This window comes from Lagenorhynchus albirostris, chromosome 15 (assembly GCF_949774975.1).
Source record: "Lagenorhynchus albirostris chromosome 15, mLagAlb1.1, whole genome shotgun sequence".
Lineage (NCBI taxonomy): Eukaryota > Metazoa > Chordata > Mammalia > Artiodactyla > Delphinidae > Lagenorhynchus > Lagenorhynchus albirostris.
This window is the reverse complement of record NC_083109.1, coordinates 27,058,597-27,079,505: the sequence shown is the minus strand read 5'-3', so window position 1 is coordinate 27,079,505 and position 20,909 is coordinate 27,058,597. Positions and strand designations below refer to the sequence as shown.

The 20,909-nt window shown below is 41.7% G+C and overlaps 2 protein-coding genes across 2 annotated transcripts; one reads left to right on the top strand and one right to left on the bottom strand.

The window, feature by feature from the left end:
• The first annotated feature begins 130 nt into the window (after positions 1-130).
• DEFB123 (defensin beta 123) lies at positions 131-539 on the top strand. Its single transcript, XM_060123917.1, has 2 exons — positions 131-146; positions 394-539. The coding sequence occupies exons 1-2, from the start codon at positions 131-133 to the stop codon at positions 537-539; spliced, it is 162 nt and encodes a 53-aa protein (XP_059979900.1).
• A 17,780-nt stretch (positions 540-18,319) lies between these two features.
• DEFB124 (defensin beta 124) lies at positions 18,320-20,307 on the bottom strand. The gene is made up of 2 exons (XM_060123916.1): positions 20,250-20,307; positions 18,320-18,474 (listed from the first exon to the last, which is right to left on the bottom strand). Exons 1-2 carry the CDS (start codon positions 20,305-20,307, stop codon positions 18,320-18,322), a joined length of 213 nt encoding a protein of 70 aa, XP_059979899.1.
• Between the last annotated feature and the right edge of the window lie 602 nt (positions 20,308-20,909).

The following is a 20,909-nucleotide window of genomic DNA, read 5'->3' as shown; positions in this document are numbered from 1 at the left end:
TAGGCAAGTCTATAGCAAGGAGGGCATATTGGTGGTTGCTCAGGGATGAGGAGAGGAGAAATGAAAATGCTTAATGGGTGCAGGGTTTCTGTTTGGGATGATTAAAAAGTTCTGGAACTAGACGGTGATGATGGTTGCACAACATTGTGAGTGTAATTAATGCCGCTGGACTGTACGCTTTAAAATACTTAAACTGATAAACTTTATGTTATTTGTATTTTACCACAATTTTTCGAAAGGGAGAAGAAGGGAATAAAAGAGAGGACCAGGGTCAGAGTCAAAGGAAACTGAGCACCCTCTATCACATCTGTTCTAATCCTTTTACAGACATTTCAAATCCAGAATCTACCTCTTCTTAGGACTGACACTGTCTCTGTTCTTCTTTCTTTTCAGGTAGCACCCGAAAATGCTGGAATCGTCATGGCAAATGCCGCCAGAAATGTTTCAGGAAGGAAAGGGTCTATGTTTACTGCACAAATAATAAAATGTGCTGTGTGAAGCCCAAGTACCAGCCAAAAAACCTTCCACGGAAAGCTTAAGTTCCTTGAAACCTGAAGTCATCAAAAGGCAGGTGAAGCTATGCTGAGTCTGACCACAGTGGATTCTCAATCTCTGTCAATAAACACTTCTGGCTGACCCCTATGTTTGCCTGTTAGTCTATCCAGCGGTTCTCAGGAAGTCCTCTTACAGATGGTCCATTAAGTCAAAACTATTTTCATTATAATAATAAGACATTATTTGCCATTTTGTCTCACTTTCTCACAAGTGTGAAATTTTCTGGAATCTACATGACACACAATAATATCATCATTCTGGCAGCTAATGAAAGGTGTGTGTATGGATCCTTACGTTTTTAGAATTTTTTAAGATAGAACCTTAAGGTATAAATGTGTTCATTTTCAGAGATTAACTCAGGTTGTTCTCAGTAATTCTATGGTACTCTTATTAGCTATCTTTAGCTATATTATTAATCTCTGGAACCTCGTTATCATCTAATAAATCACTGCTTTGAAATTCCAAAATTTTCCTTTTACCCATGTGGAAACACAACAAAAACTAAAAACATTTTGTTGTCTGCAGGATCTGGGAGTCCCAGGGCTGGGGTCCTAGGGTTAGTGCCCACCCACTGGTGAGTGGAGCAGGATCCCAGGGTCTCTGGCTGCAGGGCTCTTGGGGTCCTAGGGTTAGTGCTAGTGCACTGGTGTGCAGGGTTGGGTCCATGGACAGAGCCATGTCCCAGGCAGCTGTGGGCTCAGGGAGCCTTAGGGCAGTTAGGCCTGCTGGGGTGAGGCTGTGTCCCTGCCCAGCTAGTTGCGTGACCTGAGGTGTCCCAGTACTAGTGCCAAAAGGCTAGTGGGTGGAGCCAGGTCTCCAAGAACTAATGAGCTAGAAGGAGGATTCCAAAATGACACTTGCCAGCACCAGTGTCCACATGCTAGGATTAACTCACAAAAATGGCTGCCACCAGTGTCTGTGTCCCAGGGTGAGCTCCAGGAGGCTCTCTCAGATCAGCAGATGGGTCTGACCCAGGCTCCTTTCAAATTACTGCTTCTGCCACAGGTCCCAGAGTGTGTGTGATTTTGTGTGTACACATTAAGACTGGAGTCTCTATTTCCCACAGTGCTCTGGTTGTCCCAAAAGTAAACCCCACTGGCCTTCAAAGCCAAACATTCTGGGGGCTCATGTTCCCGATGAAGGACTGCTGGGCTGGGGAACCTGATGTGAGACTCAGATCCCTTGCTCTTGGGGAGAACCTTGCAGTGGTAATTACCCTCCTATTGGTGGATCGCCCACCCCAGGGGTTATGGGTGTTGACTCTACCATGACTCCACCCCTCCTACCCATCTCATTGTGTTTCCTTCTTTATATCTTTAGTTGTAGAAGCAACAGACAACCTTTAAATAACCATTATAAATATTTCAAGGAAATTAGAGGAGAAGATTGACTGAAAGGATAATTTAAACCAATACACAGAAAAATAGTGTGTCAGTTTTCTATCAGTGCATTACAAAGCACTCTAAAACTCAGTGGATTAAAATAACAACTATTCATTATTTCTCAGAATTATGTGTGTTAATTAAGTGGTTCTTCTGATATTCTCATCTGGGGTCACTGATGTAACTACATCTCTCTCCATGTGGCCTCCCCATTTCAAGGAAGTTAACCTTGGCTTCTAACATGATGGCTAGGTCTAAGAGGGTAAGCCCCAATATGCATCATTTATCAAACTTCTGTTATTATGTTTTCTTAAGTCCTATTGGCCAAAGTAAGTCATGTGACCCAGGGTCAATATGGAAAAAAAACTGCACAGGGACATGAATACTGCAGGCATGATTCACTGGGGATCACTGGTGTATCAGTCTATCACAAATGGAATCTCTAAGAATAAACTGGGCATTTTAAACTGAAAAATACAAAATCTAAAATTAAGGATTTATTGGTTATGCTTGACAGCAGACTGAACATAGTAGAAGAAAGAATCAGTAACTCAAAGACAGATCAATAGGAAATACAGTCAAAGCACAGAGAGAAAAAAGAAATGCAGACTAGAACAGAGCATGAGAAACTTATGGGACAATATCAAATGGTCTAACATATATATAGTTGGAGTCTCAGAACAAAAAGAAAGAGAGAATGGGGAAGAAATATTTTTTAAAGATAATGGCTGAAAATTTTCCAAAATTGTCGAAAGACATTAATCCACAGACTCAAGAAACTTAGGGAACTCCAAGCAGGATAGACACAAAGAAAATCAAAATAGCATAGCATAATCAAACTGTTAACAACCAAAAGAAAAAGTACTTCCTGATAACTGTGAATGTTTCAAACAAAACATGTTCAGGAATTTAATGGAGAAAATTAGAAGCCCTTATTGAAAGACACTATAAAAAACCTAAATTAATAGAGACATAATATTTCACAACTTAGATAACTCAGTATCTTAAAGATGTCAATTCTACACTAATTGTTTCCTAAATTCATTGAAATTCCAGTCAAAAAACTAACAAAATTTTTTCCAGAATCTGTTCAAAATTGTGCACATATAAACAAATATTTTATTAGGGACATAGACGTAGATGACAAAAATATCAATAAAGCACAAATATAGGATAATGGTTATTCTAAGAATATAGGAATTGCAAAAGGAAATGCTAATATTCTATTTTTTTATCTGGATGGTAGTTATAGAGATGTTTGCTGTCTTATTGCTTTTTATACTTTTATATATTTTAAAAATATTATTTTGCTTTCTCAATATATAATAAAATCAAGCTTTTTTAAAAGGAAATAAAAGTTATGAAAAGAAAAAAATGCAAAAACTAAATCAGCTAAAAATCCTAGAAAGTAAAATATTTGAAAATTACATATCCTATAAAATATTTTTTCAGAATACGTAAAGAACTCTCAAAACTCAATAAAAAGAAACAAAACAACCTGATAACAAAATGAGCAAAAGATTTGAACTGACACTTCACCAAAAAAGTTACACATGTAACAAATAGGCACAAGAAAATGGATAGATATTAGAGAAATGCACATTAAAATCACAATAAAATACTGCTACACACATATCAGAGTGTCTAAAATGATTGACCATAATGATTGCTGATGAGGAACAAGGGTTGGCAGCTGAAGGTATTGTACACTGCTGGTGGGAATGTAAAATGGTAATACAACCCCTTTGGAAATAATTGGGCAGTTTCTCAAAAAGTTTAATACACCACAGGATCCAACCACTCCACTCCTAGGTATTTACCTAGAAGAAATGAAAACATGTCTACACGAGGACTTATAAGTAAATGTTCACAGCAGCTTTATTTGTGGTAGCCAAAAACTGGAAAAAATCCAAACGTCCATTGACAAGTGAATGGATAAACAAATTGTGGTGTATCCATATAGTGGAATACTACTCAGCAATAAAAGCGATTAACTATTGAAACTCTGAAAAACATGAATGATTATGGATGATTCTCCAAGTAATTATGCCAAGTGAAAGAAAACAGACAAAAATGAACATATATTGTATTATTCCATTTGTAAAAAACTCTAGAAACTGTTAATATGTAGTGAAAGTACATCAGTACTAGAACAGGGCAAGAAGAGGAGAAACAGGGAGTGGTATTAAGAGGGGATTACAAAGATGCACAAGGAAACTTTTGGGGATGATGGATATGTCCATTATCTTGATTTTGGTGATAGTTTCATATGGGTGCACATGTATGATAAAAAATCAAATTGCACACTTTAAATTAGTACAGTTTATTATATGTCAGTTATACCTCAATAAAGTAAATAAACAAACAATGTTTTTTAGGAGAAAAAAAAGGCTAAAGGAAAATAGATATTTTTAAAAAGAGATAGAGTAACTGAACTGTATGTGATGAAACCAAAGAGGTGGACAAGGGCTAGATCTTAGAGGACTTCCCAAGTTAAAAATTATTTTGCAAATATAGATACAAATGGCAGACAACCCATTTCAGGCAACAGATCAACCCCAAATCTTTGGTGTTCCTTCAGCCCAATCTTCCCTGATAGCTATTGCCCATTTGGTAATTGGGCACCATCTAACTGGAAGACTCCTGGAATCACTGCTGATATCCTGGAAGGTTCACCCAGTCCTTCCCTTCCACTCCCCCCACTCCCCCGCTGCCCTCACTCAGGATCCTCACCATCAATACTTAAACTGAAGCCACACCGCCTCATGATGGCTTGATATGCCAGCTATCACAAAGACAAATTTGGACCTCACACACAGGACGAGAACTCCAGCCTGCTAGCTGCACAGACACTCCTCATTTCAATGATGAGACCCGTATTTTACCTGCTGACATTTATGGAACCCCACTTGTCACATTATAGCAGTTTACTGCACATCCAGTCTTCAACCATTTCTCACCACTTCCATTGCTACTACCCTGGTCCAAACCACCATCATTTCTGACCCGGATTGTTACATTGGCCTCCAACTGATTTCCCTCCTTCTGCCTTTATCCACGTTCAGTCTATTCTCAATAGAGCAACCAGAGTGATTCTGGCTCTCCTCTCCTCAAAACCCTCCTGTGATTTCTCATCTCACACAGAGTATAGCCAGAGCCCTTACAATAGCCTACAAGGCACCCCTGCAGTCTGGACTCCGTTATTTCTCTGACCTCATCTTCGATTACTCTTCCACTGGTTCACTCCACTCAAGCCATCCTGGCCTCTTTGCTATTCCTCAGACGCACCAGGCATCGTCCAAATGTAACCATAAGTGGGGTCCGGCTGCTCGCCGCTCAAAAGCCAATAAAGCTAATAAAGAGCAAGCTTGGAGGAAAGGAAAGTTTATTTTATTTCAGATGCTGGCAACTGGGGGGGTTTCAGTATTTTCAAGATAGCTCACAGGATATGGCTCAGAATACTATCTACAGCCCTTGAGGAGGAACTAAAGGTCCTTGACGATGCTTAATGATGAAACTATTATTATCTAGCCTTGTTGGACTGTTTCTGCATTTTCTCACTTCTCTGATTAAGCTTATCCTTTGGCTAAAGTTTTTCCACAGACAAAAGACAGGTTGAGGACATGGGGGGCAAGGACCATAGGGTCCTGCTCCATTTCACCAACTCACAGCCTTTGCAGTTGCTGTTCCCTCTCACTGGCACTCTCATCCCCAATCCTCTGAATGACTCTTTCTAACATCTTTTGGGTCTCTGTTCAAATATCACCTTCTCACTGCAGCCTTCTCCTAAATACCTTATTTTAAATTTTTCTTCAAAAACTGCTCTCCCTTGCTTCTTTTGGGCTTGAATTTCTCCACAGTGTGTGTCAGTATCTACCATACTTTTTTCTTTATTGTGTTTATTACCCCCCATGAGAATGTGATAAACGTACACTGAATATACATTACAGTTATCTGTCAAAGACCCAAGCATTAAAATAAATATTTTATTTTTCCTAAAGATAGGGTACAGTCAGGAAAACAAAAAACAGAGTAGGTATTTCCAAAAAAAGGATTTAATACAGGAAATTGGTCACACATTTGTTGGAACACTTGAAGCCAAAAATGAAGTTGAAGTTATCCAGGTGTTAGTAACTACAGGAAGGGGCCACAACTCCTAAGGCCGGGAGACCCTTCCCTCTGCCCTCCAGTTCTTCCAGTTCCATTCCCCACCTTTCTCCATCCAGCTGTCTGACCCCCTGGAAGGACTGCATCAATAGGATCTCCTGCCTCTGGCCTCCCATTTGGTTTAAGGAGTGGGGTGATCTCAGCAAGATTTTTGGAGGAGAGAGTGAAGTCCAGGTATTTACCACTTCGGTCTCTGCAGAGTTGCCAATTAGTTAACTATCATCCTTTCAGTGTGACTCTTTTCTACTCCTGTGCTGTATTGAAGTGATGAGGACTGAGCTATGTTGCAAATAAATCATTTTTTGTTTAGCTAGATAGATAAATGATAGACAGGTAGATGATAGATAGATAGATAGATCTAGATATCTAGATATAGACAGATATATAGATACGTTTCACAGTTATTTTCTGAGCTCCATCTACCTTCTGCACAGGGCAAATGGGAAAAATAAAATGTGAATGTGATGAGAATCAATACCCTTGCATCTTCAAGTGTTTGATGGTGGCTCTAATCTCTGCAATTCCGCAGGGAAACAATATTGATGTTGGTTCTCTACTATAGTATGTAGGGAAAGTTTCAGTGGCTTCCACTTGTCCATTTCTACAATAGTAGCCCTCACTCCATAGGTCAGGGAGCCAATGTGAAATTCTGCCAACTACAAAATATGTCTGTTCTAATTATACATTCAGAAATGGAGTGGACTCACCGAAGGGTTCAGGGGCATTCAATGGTTCAATTGTGAGATATTCTTGGTCCAAAAATGTATGTATCATCTGACCTCCATACATCCTCCAATTTTGACACGTGGCATTTTGGGTCCCTAGTTATTAGTGTCAACTCAGAAACAGAACTGCCTTTCCAAGGTATAAAATCACCCTGGTAGATGGCCACAGGTGCTTTAGCCTGAAGGAAGATTTTCAGTATATACTTGTAGCATTGTTACAGAGTCCTTCCTTCCTCTAAGGGACCAGTCTCCACTTCGGCCAAGGGCCTCTTGGTTTGTGAATTTAAGGGAGAAGCCATGATTCTCTATTGAGGCAAATCAGTAAGGGACTTTTCCCATAAGAGCAGAAATTTGTCTGTTTTGTCCACTGCTGAATCCTCAGTAGCTAGAATAATGCCTGGCACATAGTAGGTATTCGATAAATATTGGTTGAATTAATGGAAAACAGAAAAAATAGAGTGCTAATGCTAGTGACATGAAAGATTGGAATCATAATCTTAATACAACTGGGACAATGGAAATCATTAGGCATGCCAAACTCAGGGGTCCTTAGCCTCAACCAGATGTTCATTGGACTGTAGGTTCAAATTAGGAAAAAGTGAAGCAAAATTAATGAACATGTACATAATGCTGAAATATATCATTGAAAATTGCATCTAAAATGTTGGGAAACTAAAGATTTTTTTAACCATGTCTTAGATCTACTGAACCATGATCTCCATAAAACATATACTCATTTGTTCATTTAATCATATAACAGATATTTATTGATCACCCACAATTTGCCAGGCACCATGTTGGTAAATAAGACAAACATGGTCTTTGCCATCATGGAGTCTACAACCTGTGGGAGAAAAAGACATGAGACAAGAAATAAATTCAAATTACATATGGTGGTAAAGGCTATGAAGAGTATAGTGATTGAGAATAAGGGAGGGAGGTCGTGAGGGAGGTGGATCTCCATGAGTAACGAGTGTAACCATCTCTGAGGAGGTGGCATTTCACCTGTGATCTGTAGGATGAGAAATCGTGCTTGCAAAGAGTTGGGAGGGGATTTGCAGAAGAGTATTTCAGGTAGAGCAGCATGTGCTCAGGCCATTGGGGGAAGGGTGGCGTGTTCCAGAAACTGAAAGAATGGCTGTGTGGCTAAAGGTGTACAAGGGAAGAGAGATACAAAATGAGATCTGTGAGGCAGGCAGTGTGGTAGGTCACACAATACTTTGATATCTGGATTTAAAAGACAAGTTCAGGAACAAGTTTATGTTTTAAAGTAGAGAACTGTCTGTCTTCCCTCCAATCACTTGTATTTACTCACAGTTTCTGCTTCCTCATATATGCTTTACCCCATCCCTCCTCCCACTACCCGCCCTACTCTTCAGTCTTGACTTTTCCCAAGGCATCTTTTCAGCTTCAACTCCATTTATAAACTGCTTTATTCCCTGTATTTCCCAATTAAAATTCTTGTGACAGAGAATCTGATTGATCCAGTTAATCATTTTGTACCAACCCATCTCATAGGTCACTGGCCAGCCTATGGGATTAGCTTGGCTTGCACATCTCGTGTCCAATCAACTGTGTCTGGAGCAAGGGGAAGGGGACCTTGTGTTATACATGTGACTGGCACTTCAGCCAAGGCTGTGAGCAGAGAAGAGTATAAATGGCCGGCACGTGCACAGTGTCCCATATCTTCACACTTCCCTGTATCCTTACAATGACTTCTATAGGGAGGAATACGTATGTCTGCTCCTCTCCCCATGAAACAGTGAGTCCCTATGCTTAGAGAGAAATGAACATCAATGAAACATGGGATTCTTGATGGAATTCTGAGGAAGGGGATGGCCCCTCTCTTCATGCCCCTCATGAAATCCCACTAAGTAAGAGCTTGACATTCACTCCTATTCAACCCAGTGCTCCTGTTTATAATAAATATTTTCTGTCCTAAAAAATAAAATTCATAAATATTGTAACCTATCTACTCACAAAATTTCAAGAAAAATAAACTATAATATAAAAGGAGAGGGCTTCCCTGGTGGCGCAGTGGTTGAGAGTCCGCCTGCCGATGCATGGGACACGGGTTCGTGCCCCGGTCCAGGAAGATCCCACGTGCCGCGGAGCGGCTGGGCCCGTGAGCCATGGCCGCTGAGCCTGCGCGTCCGGAGCCTGTGCTCCGCAACGGGAGAGGTCATAGCAGTGAGAGGCCCGCGTACCGCAAAAAAAACCAAAACAAACAAACAAACAAACAAAAAACACAAATGCAGGCCCCAATGGGTGTGTTATGTGTGCAAATTCAAATACAACCTAAAGTGTTTGCTATCTGTGTCCTGACTTTCCAAAGCGGTGAACAGCTTTCCAAAACGGTAAAGTTCTAACCAAAACAAAATACAATTGTTCCTTGATTTACACCGTAATGTCATTCCAGGAAAATTCAATGTGCAAAAAATACTTGCAAAACAGCCTTAGATTCTGGGCTCAGAGAATTACAAATGGGCTCTCACCTACATAAATATCTAACAGGACATTTGAATTTTGGGGAGGAAATGGATCAATACTTCATTTTCCAGGGCAGTCACGCATGTTGCATGCCGTTTGTTTTTGTTTTTGTTTTTTTTTAACATCTTTATTGGAGTATAATTGCTTTACAATGGTGTGTTAGTTTCTGCTTTATAACAAAGTGAATCAGTTATACATATACATATGTTCCCATATCTCTTCCCTCTTGCGTCTCTCTCCCTCCCACCCTCCCTATCCCACCCCTCTAGGTGGTCACAAACCACCGATCTGATCTCCCTGTGCTATGCGGCTGCTTCTCACTAGCTATCTATTTTACGTTTGGTAGTGTATATATGTCCATGCCACTCTCTCACTTTGTCACAGCTTACCCTTCCCCCTCCGTTTGGCTTGCCGGGTCCCCAGTCTACAAATTCCAGTAGGGGGTCCATTAATTTGGATGATCAAAAATTGCCCCCGGAAAATTCCCAAAGTAACCCCTAGAGGGCAGTATCTCCCCTTTGAGAATCTGGCCATTAACAGTCCTCTCTCCCAGAATCGTCTATTCTTTTGAGACAAATGGAGCTGCATCATAAACAAGATAACTTACCCAAATTCAACTATGCGTGCTCAGAGAGAGAGAACGAGACAAGGGGGGTTTTGATTTTTTATTCAACTTACTGATATTTTCTTATTTTTTAAATCAAATTAATTTTGCCTTCTTTTTTATTCCTTTGTCTACCTGATCCTTCAAGCAGGATTCTTTTTTAATTGAAGTATAATTGATTACAATATTGTGTTAGTTTCATGTGTACAACATAGTGATTCAGTATTTTTGCAGATTAAATTCTGTTATAGGTTGTTACAAGATAATGGGTATAATTCCATGTGCTATACCGTAAGTCCTTGTTGCTTATCTTTTTTTTTTTTTTTTTTTTTTTTTGCGGTACGCGGGCCTCTCACCACTGTGGCCTCTCCCGTTGCAGAGCACAGTCTCCGGACGCGCAGGCCCAGCGGCCATGGCTCACGGGCCCAGCCGCTCCGCGGCATGTGGGATCTTCCCGGACCGGGGCACGAACCCGTGTCCCCTGCATCGGCAGGCGGACTCCCAACCACTGCGCCACCCGGGAAGCCTGCTTATCTATTTTAAATATGGTAGTTTGTATCTGTTAATCCCTTACCCCTAATTTGTTCCTCCCCCCTTCCCTCTCCCCTTGGGTAATCACAAGTTTGTTTTCTATGTCTGTGAGTCTGTTTCTGTTTAGTATGTACATCCATTTGTATTAATTTTTAGATTCCACATGTAAGTGATATCATATAATATTTGTTTTTCTCTGTCTGACTTATTTCACTAAGCATGATATTCTCTAGGTCCACCCATGTTGCTGCAAATGGCAGTATTTCGTTCTTTTTCATGGCTGAGTAATAATCCATTGATATATATCATATCTTCCTAATCCAATCATTTGTTGATGGGCACTTGGGAGCTTTTCAAATATTCACATAAATGGAATCATTCAGTATGTACACCTTTGTATCTGGCTTCTTTTGCTTAGCATAATGTTTTTTGAGATTAACTCATGTTGTATGTTTCAGTGTATTGTTATTGTTGTTTACTGTTATCGTACCATATGGATGTAACTCAATTTATCTATTCATGTGTTATTTCCAGTTATGAGATATTATAAATAAATACAATCCATTTGGGTTATTTCCAGTTATGGGATATTATAAATATAACCACTACAAACATTAGGGAAGTCTTTGTATATACATATTTCTATTCATGTCAGTAACTCTGAAACTATTTTTCCAAAGTGGTTGTCCATGTTACATGCCCATCAGCAATATATTAGCATTCCAGTTGCTCTGTATCCTCACTGACACTCTCTGTGGTCAGTCTTTTTTACATTAATCATTCTGGTGGTATGTAATGGCATCCCATTGTGAATTTAATTTTCATTTCCCTGATGCCTACTGATTTTGAGTATCTTTTCATGGGCTTATTGGCCATTTGTATATCTTCTTTTGTAAAATGTCTGTTTAAATATTGGCCACTCCATTATTAGATTGCCTTTTTCTTACAGATTTGTAGGCATTCTTTAATATTCTGGAAATGAGTCCTTTGTCAGATAAATGTTTTGCAAATATGAACAATAGCAGTCCAAATAAACCAGGAGAATCCCTCCTTGAGCCAGTGGCTGCATGAGTGGGAGAAGGGAGTTGTCTCAATCCCTACACAAAGAAGGTACCTGTCAATGAAGACATCACACTTCATTGTGTGATTCCACTGCCCAGAGATATTTATCTTTCATAAAAATGGCCCCTAAACATAAACTATTACTTCCTTTGGTGTTATCACCAGAGAAACACAATGTGCTCCATTGATGGAGGAAAGCTCTCTATGTCAGTCTCCGGAAAGGCAACTTCCTGAACCATTTTCAAGAGTAATTTGGGCCATATGTGATTGTCGCCTGGCTCTCAGACTTAAATGTAGCTCTGACACAATAAAAAATTCCACTCAACACTCTGCCATCAAGAACCCAGGTGGGGAAGGGGGTGGGGAGTCACAAAAACCCACCCTGAACCTCCTACGCTATCGATCATTGTAACTTTGTTCTTTTCCTTTCTTGTAAGCCCAAAGGGATCCAGCTGACCAGCAGGATGAGAAACTCCTCTAACCTCTATTCTAACTGAAGAAACTCTGACGCATGTGAAAATACACATATGTATGAATATTACATATTTTATATATGAGCACTATATATACACAAACATATTGTAACTGTTTAAAATATACATATAACATTTTTAAAGTTATATAAAAATGTATATATCCATTCTGACAAAATATGTAACAAAAGCTAACAGGGATTATGAAAAAGTGGTGAATATTTTGAAGCTCATTTATGTTTTATTTTCCCATAATGTGTTCTAAGCATATTACTCAAGTTATAAAAATTGGAAATTTTTAAAAATTTTCAGGAGGCATTTTAGCGCTAAAAATCTTGTTTTGGAAGACTAAGCACATATAGAAAATGTTCATGATACACTGGCAACTAAAAAAAAAAAAGACAAAAAAATGTACAGCTTGATTCCATTTTATTTGTAAATCACATTTTATGTATTTTTTTATTTGTGGGTATTTATGTATAGCAAAAATACTGACGACTTTTGCCTTCTTATTTGTGCTTCTCTGTTTTCTAAGTTTTCTCCATTGAACATGTATTACTTCTACAATTAGAAGAAAAATGTTATTTTAAAAGTACAAAAATGGCGTCCCTGGTGGCGCAGTGGTTGAGAGTCCGCCTGCTGAAGCAGGGGATGCGGGTTTGTGCCCCGGTCCAGGAAGATCCCACATGCCGCGGAGCGGCTGGGCCCGTGAGCCATGGCCGCTGGGCCTGCGCGTCTGGAGCCTGTGCTCCGCAACGGGAGAGGCCACAGCAGTGAGAGGCCCACGTACCGCAAAAAAAAAAAGTACAAAAAGGATGAGCATGGAAGACAAAATCAAGTCCAGAGGACCAGGGTGGAGTGCCAGCTCCACCACTTACTGGGTGTACAACCTGGGCAACTTGCTTAACTAAGAGCTTCAGTTGCCTTATAGAAAAAGAGAGGATAATAATATCCTACGACTGTGAGAATTAAGTGAGATGATGTAAGTAAAGCTGTTGGTACTTACTAAACTGATCTATTATCATTAGCTCGGCCATTCAGTGATTCTCTGGGGAATGTCTATGCTCTGAGTAGTACTTCTAAGCACCTATACAGAGCAAAAATTCCTCTCTAGCATCCGCCATCCACTTGGCTCACCTTGCACATCTCCAGTGCCATGGAGCTCCCTTCCTCCCAAAGCTTCCCCTTCACTCTGGCCTGTCCTACCAATGGGTGGCTCTTGTTCTACTTCAGAACTAGTCTTCTTTCTTTTTTTTTTTTTTTTAACATCTTTATTGGAGTATAATTGCTTTATAATGGTGTGTTAGTTTCTGCTTTATAACAAAGTGAATCAGCTATACATATATATATCCCCATATCTCTTCCCTCTTGTGTCTCCCTCCCTCCCACCCTCCCTATCCCACCCCCTCTAGGTGGTCACAAAGCACTGAGCTGATCTCCCTGTGCTATGCGGCTGCTTCCCACTAGCTAGCTATTTTACATTTGGTAGTGTATATATGTCCATGCCACTCTCTCACTTTGTCCCAGCTTACCCTTCCCCCTCCCCGTGTCCTCAAGACCATTCTCTAGTAGGTCTGCGTCTTTATTCCCGTCTTACCCCTAGATTCTTCATGACCATTTTTTTTTTAAGATTCCATATATATGTGTTAGCATACGGTATTTGTTTTTCCCTTTCTGATTTACTTCACTTTGTATGATAGACTCTAGGCCCATCCACCTCACTGCAAATAACTCAATTTCGTTTATTTTTATGGCTGAGTAATATTCCATTGTATATATGTGCCACGTCTTCTTTATCCATTCATCTGTCGATGGACACTTAGGTTGCTTCCATGTCCTGGCTGTTGTAAATAGAGCTGCAATGAACATTATGGTACATGACTCTTTTTGAATTATGGTTTTTTCAGGGTATATGCCCAGTTGTGGGATTGCTGGGTCGTATGGTAGTTCTATTTTTAGTTTTTTAAGGAACCTCCATACTGTTCTCCATAGTGGCTGTATCAATTTACATTCCCACCAACAGTGCAAGAGAGTTCCCTTTTCACCACACCCTCCCAGTATTTATTGTTTGTAGATTTTTTGATGATGGCCATTCTGACTGGTGTGAGATGATATCCCATTGTAGTTTTGATTTTCATTTCTCTAATGATTAATGATGTTGAGCATTCTTTCATGTGTTTGTTGGCAATCTGTATATCTTCTTTGGAGAAATGTCTATTTAGGTCTTCTGCCCATTTTTGGATTGGGTTATTTGTTTTTTTGATATTGAGCTGCATGAGCTGCTTGTAAATTTTGGAGATTAATCCTTTGTCAGTTGCTTCATTTGCAAATATTTTCTCCCATTCTGAGGGTTGTCTTTTCATCTTGTTTATGTTTTCCTTTGCTGTGCAAAAGCCTTTAAGTTTCATTAGGTCCCATTTGTTTATTTTTGTTTTTATTTCCATCCCCTAGGAGGTGGGTCAAAAAAGATCTTGCTGTGATTTATGTCATAGAGTGTTCTGCCTATGTTTTCCTCTAAGAGTTTTATAGTGCCTGGCCTTACATTTAGGTCTTTAATCCATTTCGAGTTTATTTTTGTGTATGGTATTAGGAAGTGTTCTAATTTCATTCTTTTACACGTGGCTGTCCAGTTTTCCCAGAACCACTTATTGAAGAGGCTGTCTTTTCTCCATTGTATATTCTTGCCTCCTTTATCAAAGATAAGGTGACCATATGTGCGTGGGTTTATCTCTGGGCTTTCTATCCTGTTCCATTGATCTATATTTCTGTTTTTGTGCCAGTACCATACTGTCTTGATTACTGTAGCTTTGTAGTATAGGTTGAAGTCAGGAGAGCCTGATTCCTCCAGCTCCGTTTTTCTTTCTCAAGATTGCTTTGTCTATTCAGGGTCTTTTGTGTCAGAACTGGTCTTGACTTGAGGTCCAAAGCTTTAAGTGCAAGTCCTAGCTCTGTGCCTTGGGAGCTCTGTGGCTTTAGACAAGTTACCTTCCCTCTCTGGTCTTGGGAGCCTCATCTGTAAATTATCTTGAGGAATCTTCCACCCTAGAATTGCCTTGTTTCTCTTGGCTTCTTAGGTGTATTCTTAGGGTTTAGAAGGTTGGCCATAGGCTTAGATGAGGGTCTATTAGGATACTGTGTGGGAAATAGCCCTGCAAATGTGTAAGCTTCAGACAACTATCTCATCTGTTTTGTCTTGTTTCAACCTTCAGAAGGACAATGGCTACCTCTGACGTGACGGAGAGAAACTCGGCATCACTTCTGTAGAATTCCCACCAAAAATGCCAAAGCTAGAGCCAATCATGAGGAAACATCAGACAAACTCAAACTGAGGGACATTTCACAAAGCCACTGGCCTGGATGCCTCAAAACCATCAATGTCATGAAAGACTAAAGAACTATTCCAGATTAAAAGAGATCAAAGGAACATGACAACTAAATGGAATATGTGATCCAGGGATTTTCTGCAGCTAATCTAAAGATCAGACAATAAAAATTTGTCAGTGTTAATGTCCTGATTTTTATAATTGTACTGTGGTTATATAAGAAAATGCCTTTGGTTTTTAGGAAAAATCCACTGAGCTATTTAGGTATAAAAGGGTATCATATCTGCCATATATATATATATATATGAAGTTATATTCATGTATAATTACATATGTATGTGTGCATATGTATATATATGTATTCATATATATATGAAACTATATTCACATATAATTATATATGTATGTGTATATATGTATATATATATGGGGAGGAAATGAAAAGGTTATAGTGGTAAAATATTCATATTTGGAAAAACTGCGTGAAAGGTCTACAGGAATTCGTTGCGCTATTCTTACAGATTTTCGGTAGGTCTGAAATTCCATGCAGAAGGCCAGCGGCGGGCCTCTTGCTCCATAGAAGTGATAGCGATTGCAGCAGCTTTCACTTGCTGAGCACTTATAATGTGCCAGATGCTCCCATCTGACCCCACAGCTACCCCGCAAAGACCTGTCATTACGCCCATTTTGAAGAGCAGGATCCTGGCATCAGACAGGGGAAGTGACATGCCCCAATCACACGGCCTGTGGCCTGTACATGTCCGAGTATGAACTTGAGTCTGTCTGACTCCTCACTCCTAGAAATCATTACCATCTCCACCGCATGAAGGTCACAAATTCCCTTGCACTACATCTGGGAGTATACAAAGAAAACACAGCTTCTTTATTCTTTGTAAAACAACTGAGGGGGAAGGGGTCTGAGTACAGAACTAAATTTAGTTCAATCCAGCTTAATTCAACAATTTAAATAGTCTCTTGAGGTTTCCTGAGTTCTGAGGGACTTAATCTATTCGGTAAAATTGCTCAGGGTTTCGGATTCCTCCTCTCCTCTCCCTGCTCCTCCCAATTGTGGTGGCCGGGAATGAGGAGGTGCGATGGTCCAGTGCTGGCTGGCATCTGCTGGAGTCTGGGTAGTTTGAGTCTGTCACTGAGAACACCCACTGCTTCCAGCTAAGGTCAAGTCGCTGGTGAACTGGTCTTGGCATCCCTCAGACTCACTGAGGCCTAGTGGGACAGGAGACTGACACGTCACTTCATGTCAGCTCCCTGTGATTCTGTGGCCTTGTCTGGGGTTCTTATCCTCTTTCTAGGCTCTAAACATCAAGCCCACCTCGCCCCCAACACATTGGGTCCTAAAACAGGCCCACTGGCAATCAGTTCAATGTCTAGGCCACCCAGAAACTAAGGAAGGTACGGAGGCAGGACTGATATTCCGGTGGGATGCTTTGTTATTAAATAATGCAGTGCTTCCCTCCTGGTTGGTAGAAGGTGCTGCCCCAAGCCCTTGGGTGTCTCCTCCTCCACTCCAGCTGCTTCTGTCTGACCTAGGGATCCCCAGATCCCTCTCATATCAGAAACTAAGGAGTTAACACCTGGCACAGCAGGCAGCCTCCAAGACTGTGCTCCAGCCTCAGGCTCAGCATCCCTTCTGAGGTTAAGTACTTTGAAACTCACCACTCCTCTCTTAGCCTGGCCATGCAAGGTCCATTCTCCTATTCCAAGGCTACCCCGACCTTCTCCAAAAACTCTCAAAGGACAGTGGACAAGAGCCCTTCTGCCCTTGGCCTTCCCCTCAACTTATGCAATGTGCCTGCCCCTTTCCGGGCTCAGTCCCAGAGAGAAGGTGGGCAAACACCGAGGGCCTTCTCCAACTCCCTTTCTCCCAAGCTCAAGTTTACTATAGAGGCTAAAACAGCTGGATAATTTCTTTCCCAGCCTCCCCTTACAGCAGGAGTAGCCATGTGACACAGCTCTGGCCCATGAGAAGTAAGCAGAAGTCTGCTGAGGGGGATTCCAGGGTAAGTTTTTGCTTTCCTGGTGCAAGTGAGAAACTAGCCCATGCCAACCCTCCCCCACTTCCTGCTTTAAACAAGGACGTTAGGCCTGAGGTTTTGGTAGCCGTTTGTTACCCAAGAGGATCCCAGATGTTTGCCCTGAATCTGGAGGTAACATGGTTGCTGCCTACCTCCAGATTTCTTTTGATGTAAGAATCATAAGCCCCTACAAGTTGAGTTTCTTATTTTTTTCAGCCAAACACAATCCCGATACGGGGTAATTAGAATGCATGTCTGTCTACCCACTTCCCGGACTCTGCTCATGTTTTCTCCCTGCCTTGCTGTTCCCAGTTCCTTGGTCCTGGGAGAAACAGACTTTTCCTCTGTCACCCCTCCCTGCATATGTGAAAACTTCACTTTCATAAAATCCTCATGGTCCTTCCTACCTGGACAGCCTCTTGAAATACTAACGTAGAGGATAAATGAACACAGAAAAATCCTTTCACTCTCAACAGGCCCTGCCTTTCAAGCGGAATGTACCATCTCATTCTGAATACCAGAGGCTTATTATTAACTCTATTATTACTAATTATTACCATTATTAAGTTATTACCATTATTAAGTTAATTATTACCATTATTAACTTGTTATCATTACTATTAACTCTATCTTTCTTTTTGCATTCCTTCTATAAACTCCTAATCTCCTGATATTATCATTATCCCCATTTTACGGATGAGGAGACTGGGAAGGCTTATGGAAGTAGAGTAATTTTTCCGGAGTTAGATAGAGTGAAAGTGATACAGGCTGAACCGGAACCATTTACAATGGTCATTAATGCCCACTCTCCTTGGATACCTCACTTCCCTCCATCAACCATCCCTCCATCCCTCCCACATTCTGGACCTCCCCCACCCCTCACCCCAGCCCCAGGGGTGGCGAGGCAATGACAAGAGGAGACAGCTGGCAGCTTGTGCTTTACTGGAGAGCAAGGATGTCAGCCCCAGAACCAGCTAAACATTTTCAGGCTTGGAGGCCAGAGGCATAAGTCCATAGGGGAGACAGCACAGGGAGGCATCCGGGCACAGCTGCATGTAGGTTTTGTACTTCGTGCAGTAAGGCCGGCAGGCCCCGTGGCCCTTCCAGCACCGTTTGAATTCACTTCTCCCTATGCAGGGGAAGACTCCGGGTCACAGAGCCATCCAGGGGTTGCAGGTTATATCACTGGTCACAGATTTAACAAGAGATCAAGGTCACAGATTAGACCACTGACCACAAGTTAGACTACAAGCTACCAATTAGCTCTGTAGTCATTTGTTAGATAGACTCTGGTCGTAGAGCAGCCCTCAGGTCATAAGTTAGGCCACAAAAGAAGAGCTATGACCACAGGTCAAGGGTTAGACTAGAGGTAACAGGCTAGACCACTACCCATAAATAATACAATCAGTTATAATTTAGACCACAGATCTCAGTCGAGGTTAACCCACACATCATAATTTTAACCACTGGTTACAAATCAGAGATGAATTTCTCATTCAGCTTAACCCACACCCCAGGTACACTCTAAGCACTTTTCATAAAAACAGTATTCAATTATAGTTTGTCTTATTATAATCCCAGTATATGGGTTAAGGAAACCAAGGCACGGAAAGATTAACAAATTTGCCCAAGGTCACACAGCCATTAAAGGAGCAGAGCCAGCCTTCAAATCCAGGCCATCTGGCTCCAGAGCCCAGACTTGTAACCATTATTCAAACTGCATTGCACACATAGGGACCTGTTTAATGTTACGATTTAGTGAAGAAATTTCCAACCATGGGCCATGAAAAAGGTGAGGCTTTGGGTCAATATCCCCTCCAAGGGTCTTTGGTCACAGCATGGTGTGGGGCACCTCCTTCATTTATTAATTCAGCAAACATGGGGCACTGGGAGTATCACAGTGAACAAGGTGGCCATGGTCCATGCCCTCAAGGAGCTTCCACCTGACAGAGAAGGGGGTTAAAACCCAAGCAAATAAATACAGTAAGTAGAGTTGCAGTAAGTGCCCTGAAATAAGTGATCAGGGTGCTGTGATGCAATTAGGGCAGGTGTGGGAAGTGAGGAGAGAGGAGGACCACTTAGGCCTGTCACAGTGATATTTCTAGATATATGACCCAGCAACTCGGAAGAACTGGGACTGAGTAGGAGATGGAGGGAAAAAGCTTCCCTGCCTCACCCTGGATTAAAAGAGATCCCAAGGAGCTTCCCTGGTGGCGCAGTGGTTGGGAGTCCGCCTGCCAATGCAGGGGACACGGGTTCGTGCCCCGGTCCGGGAGGATCCCACATGCCGCGGAGTGGCTGGGCCCGTGAGCCATGGCCGCTGAGCCTGCGCGTCCGGAGCCTGTGCTCCGCAGCGGGAGAGGCCACAACAGTGAGAGGCCCGCATACCGCAAAAAAAAAAAAAAAGTATCAGAGGTCTTTTTCAACCATCCCCATCAGCTCTTCCATCACTCCCCACATGCACCTGACACACTAGCGTCTTGTCTTGCTTTTATTCTTCGTAGTACCAATACTTATCTCTAACATATTATATGTTTATTTGGTTATTTTCTGTCTCTACTGACTAAAATATCAGCTCCATGAAAGCAAGAACCTTGTTTGCTTTCACTGCTTGATCCCCAGACATTGTAATAGTGCCTGGAACAGAGTAAATGTCTTTATAATGAATATTTGTTGAGTGAATCCCATTTTAAAAATGAAGAACCAGAGGTATGGGCTGATTCAGCAACTCACTCTAAGCTGCCCAGCAAGTCAGTGGTGAGGCCAGAACTTAAACGCTGGTCTAGGCCTCCTCTGTCCCCCAGAAGCTGAGAACCTATCCTTCATTTCTACACATACACATATACACACGCACACACACGCACACACACGCACACACACACACACATACACAGGTGATGTTACCTGGCGGCACATGAACCAGGACCAGGAAAGCCACAAAAAGCAGAAGCAGCTGTGTCATGGCCACAGGGCTCTAGAGCAGGGCAGGGGGCCACTGGGGAGAACACAAGAGAGGAGGAACCAAGCACACTGAGTCTTGCTGCCTATGGCCCAGCCTTTATTGGGCTGCAGATCAAGGCAGGAGTGTGGGCAGCAGGAGACCTAAGTGGGATCCTGAGGCCCTGTGGCCCCAAGGATAGAGTGGATCTCAGCCAGCTACGTGGGGAACTGATCAGCCATACCGTCTGGAGGTTGCTGAGCTCTGAAGCTGGGGACAGAATGTCCTGAAGCAATGCTTGGGGTCAGAAACCGTACCTCTTCCCCACCTGAGAGGGTGGGGAAAGCCTTGGTTTCAGAGAGACCTGGTTCAATGCCAGCATCTCCCTCTAATCACTATGATACCTTGGACAAGTCACTTAGCCTCTCTGAGCTCCAGGTTGTCATGGAAATGATGACAAGCCTCCCTTGCAAGACTAAATATATGGAGGTTCCCTTCCCATGCAGAAGACACGGAACCGGAACTCACTGACGCGTTCAAACAAGCATGTACAGTTGACCCTTGAACAACACAGGGGTTAGGGGCGCCAACCCTCAACGGCAGTCAACAATCCGCCTATAACTTAT

Excerpts from the sequence above, each read along its gene's own strand:
- DEFB124 (XM_060123916.1), bottom strand. The coding sequence starts at position 20,307 with ATGACACAGCTGCTTCTGCTTTTTGTGGCTTTCCTGGTCCTGGTTCAT. Across the intron at positions 18,475-20,249 it reads CCTGGTTCATGTGCCGCCAG|GGAGAAGTGAATTCAAACGG; the intron begins GTAACATCACCT and ends TCCCCTGCATAG.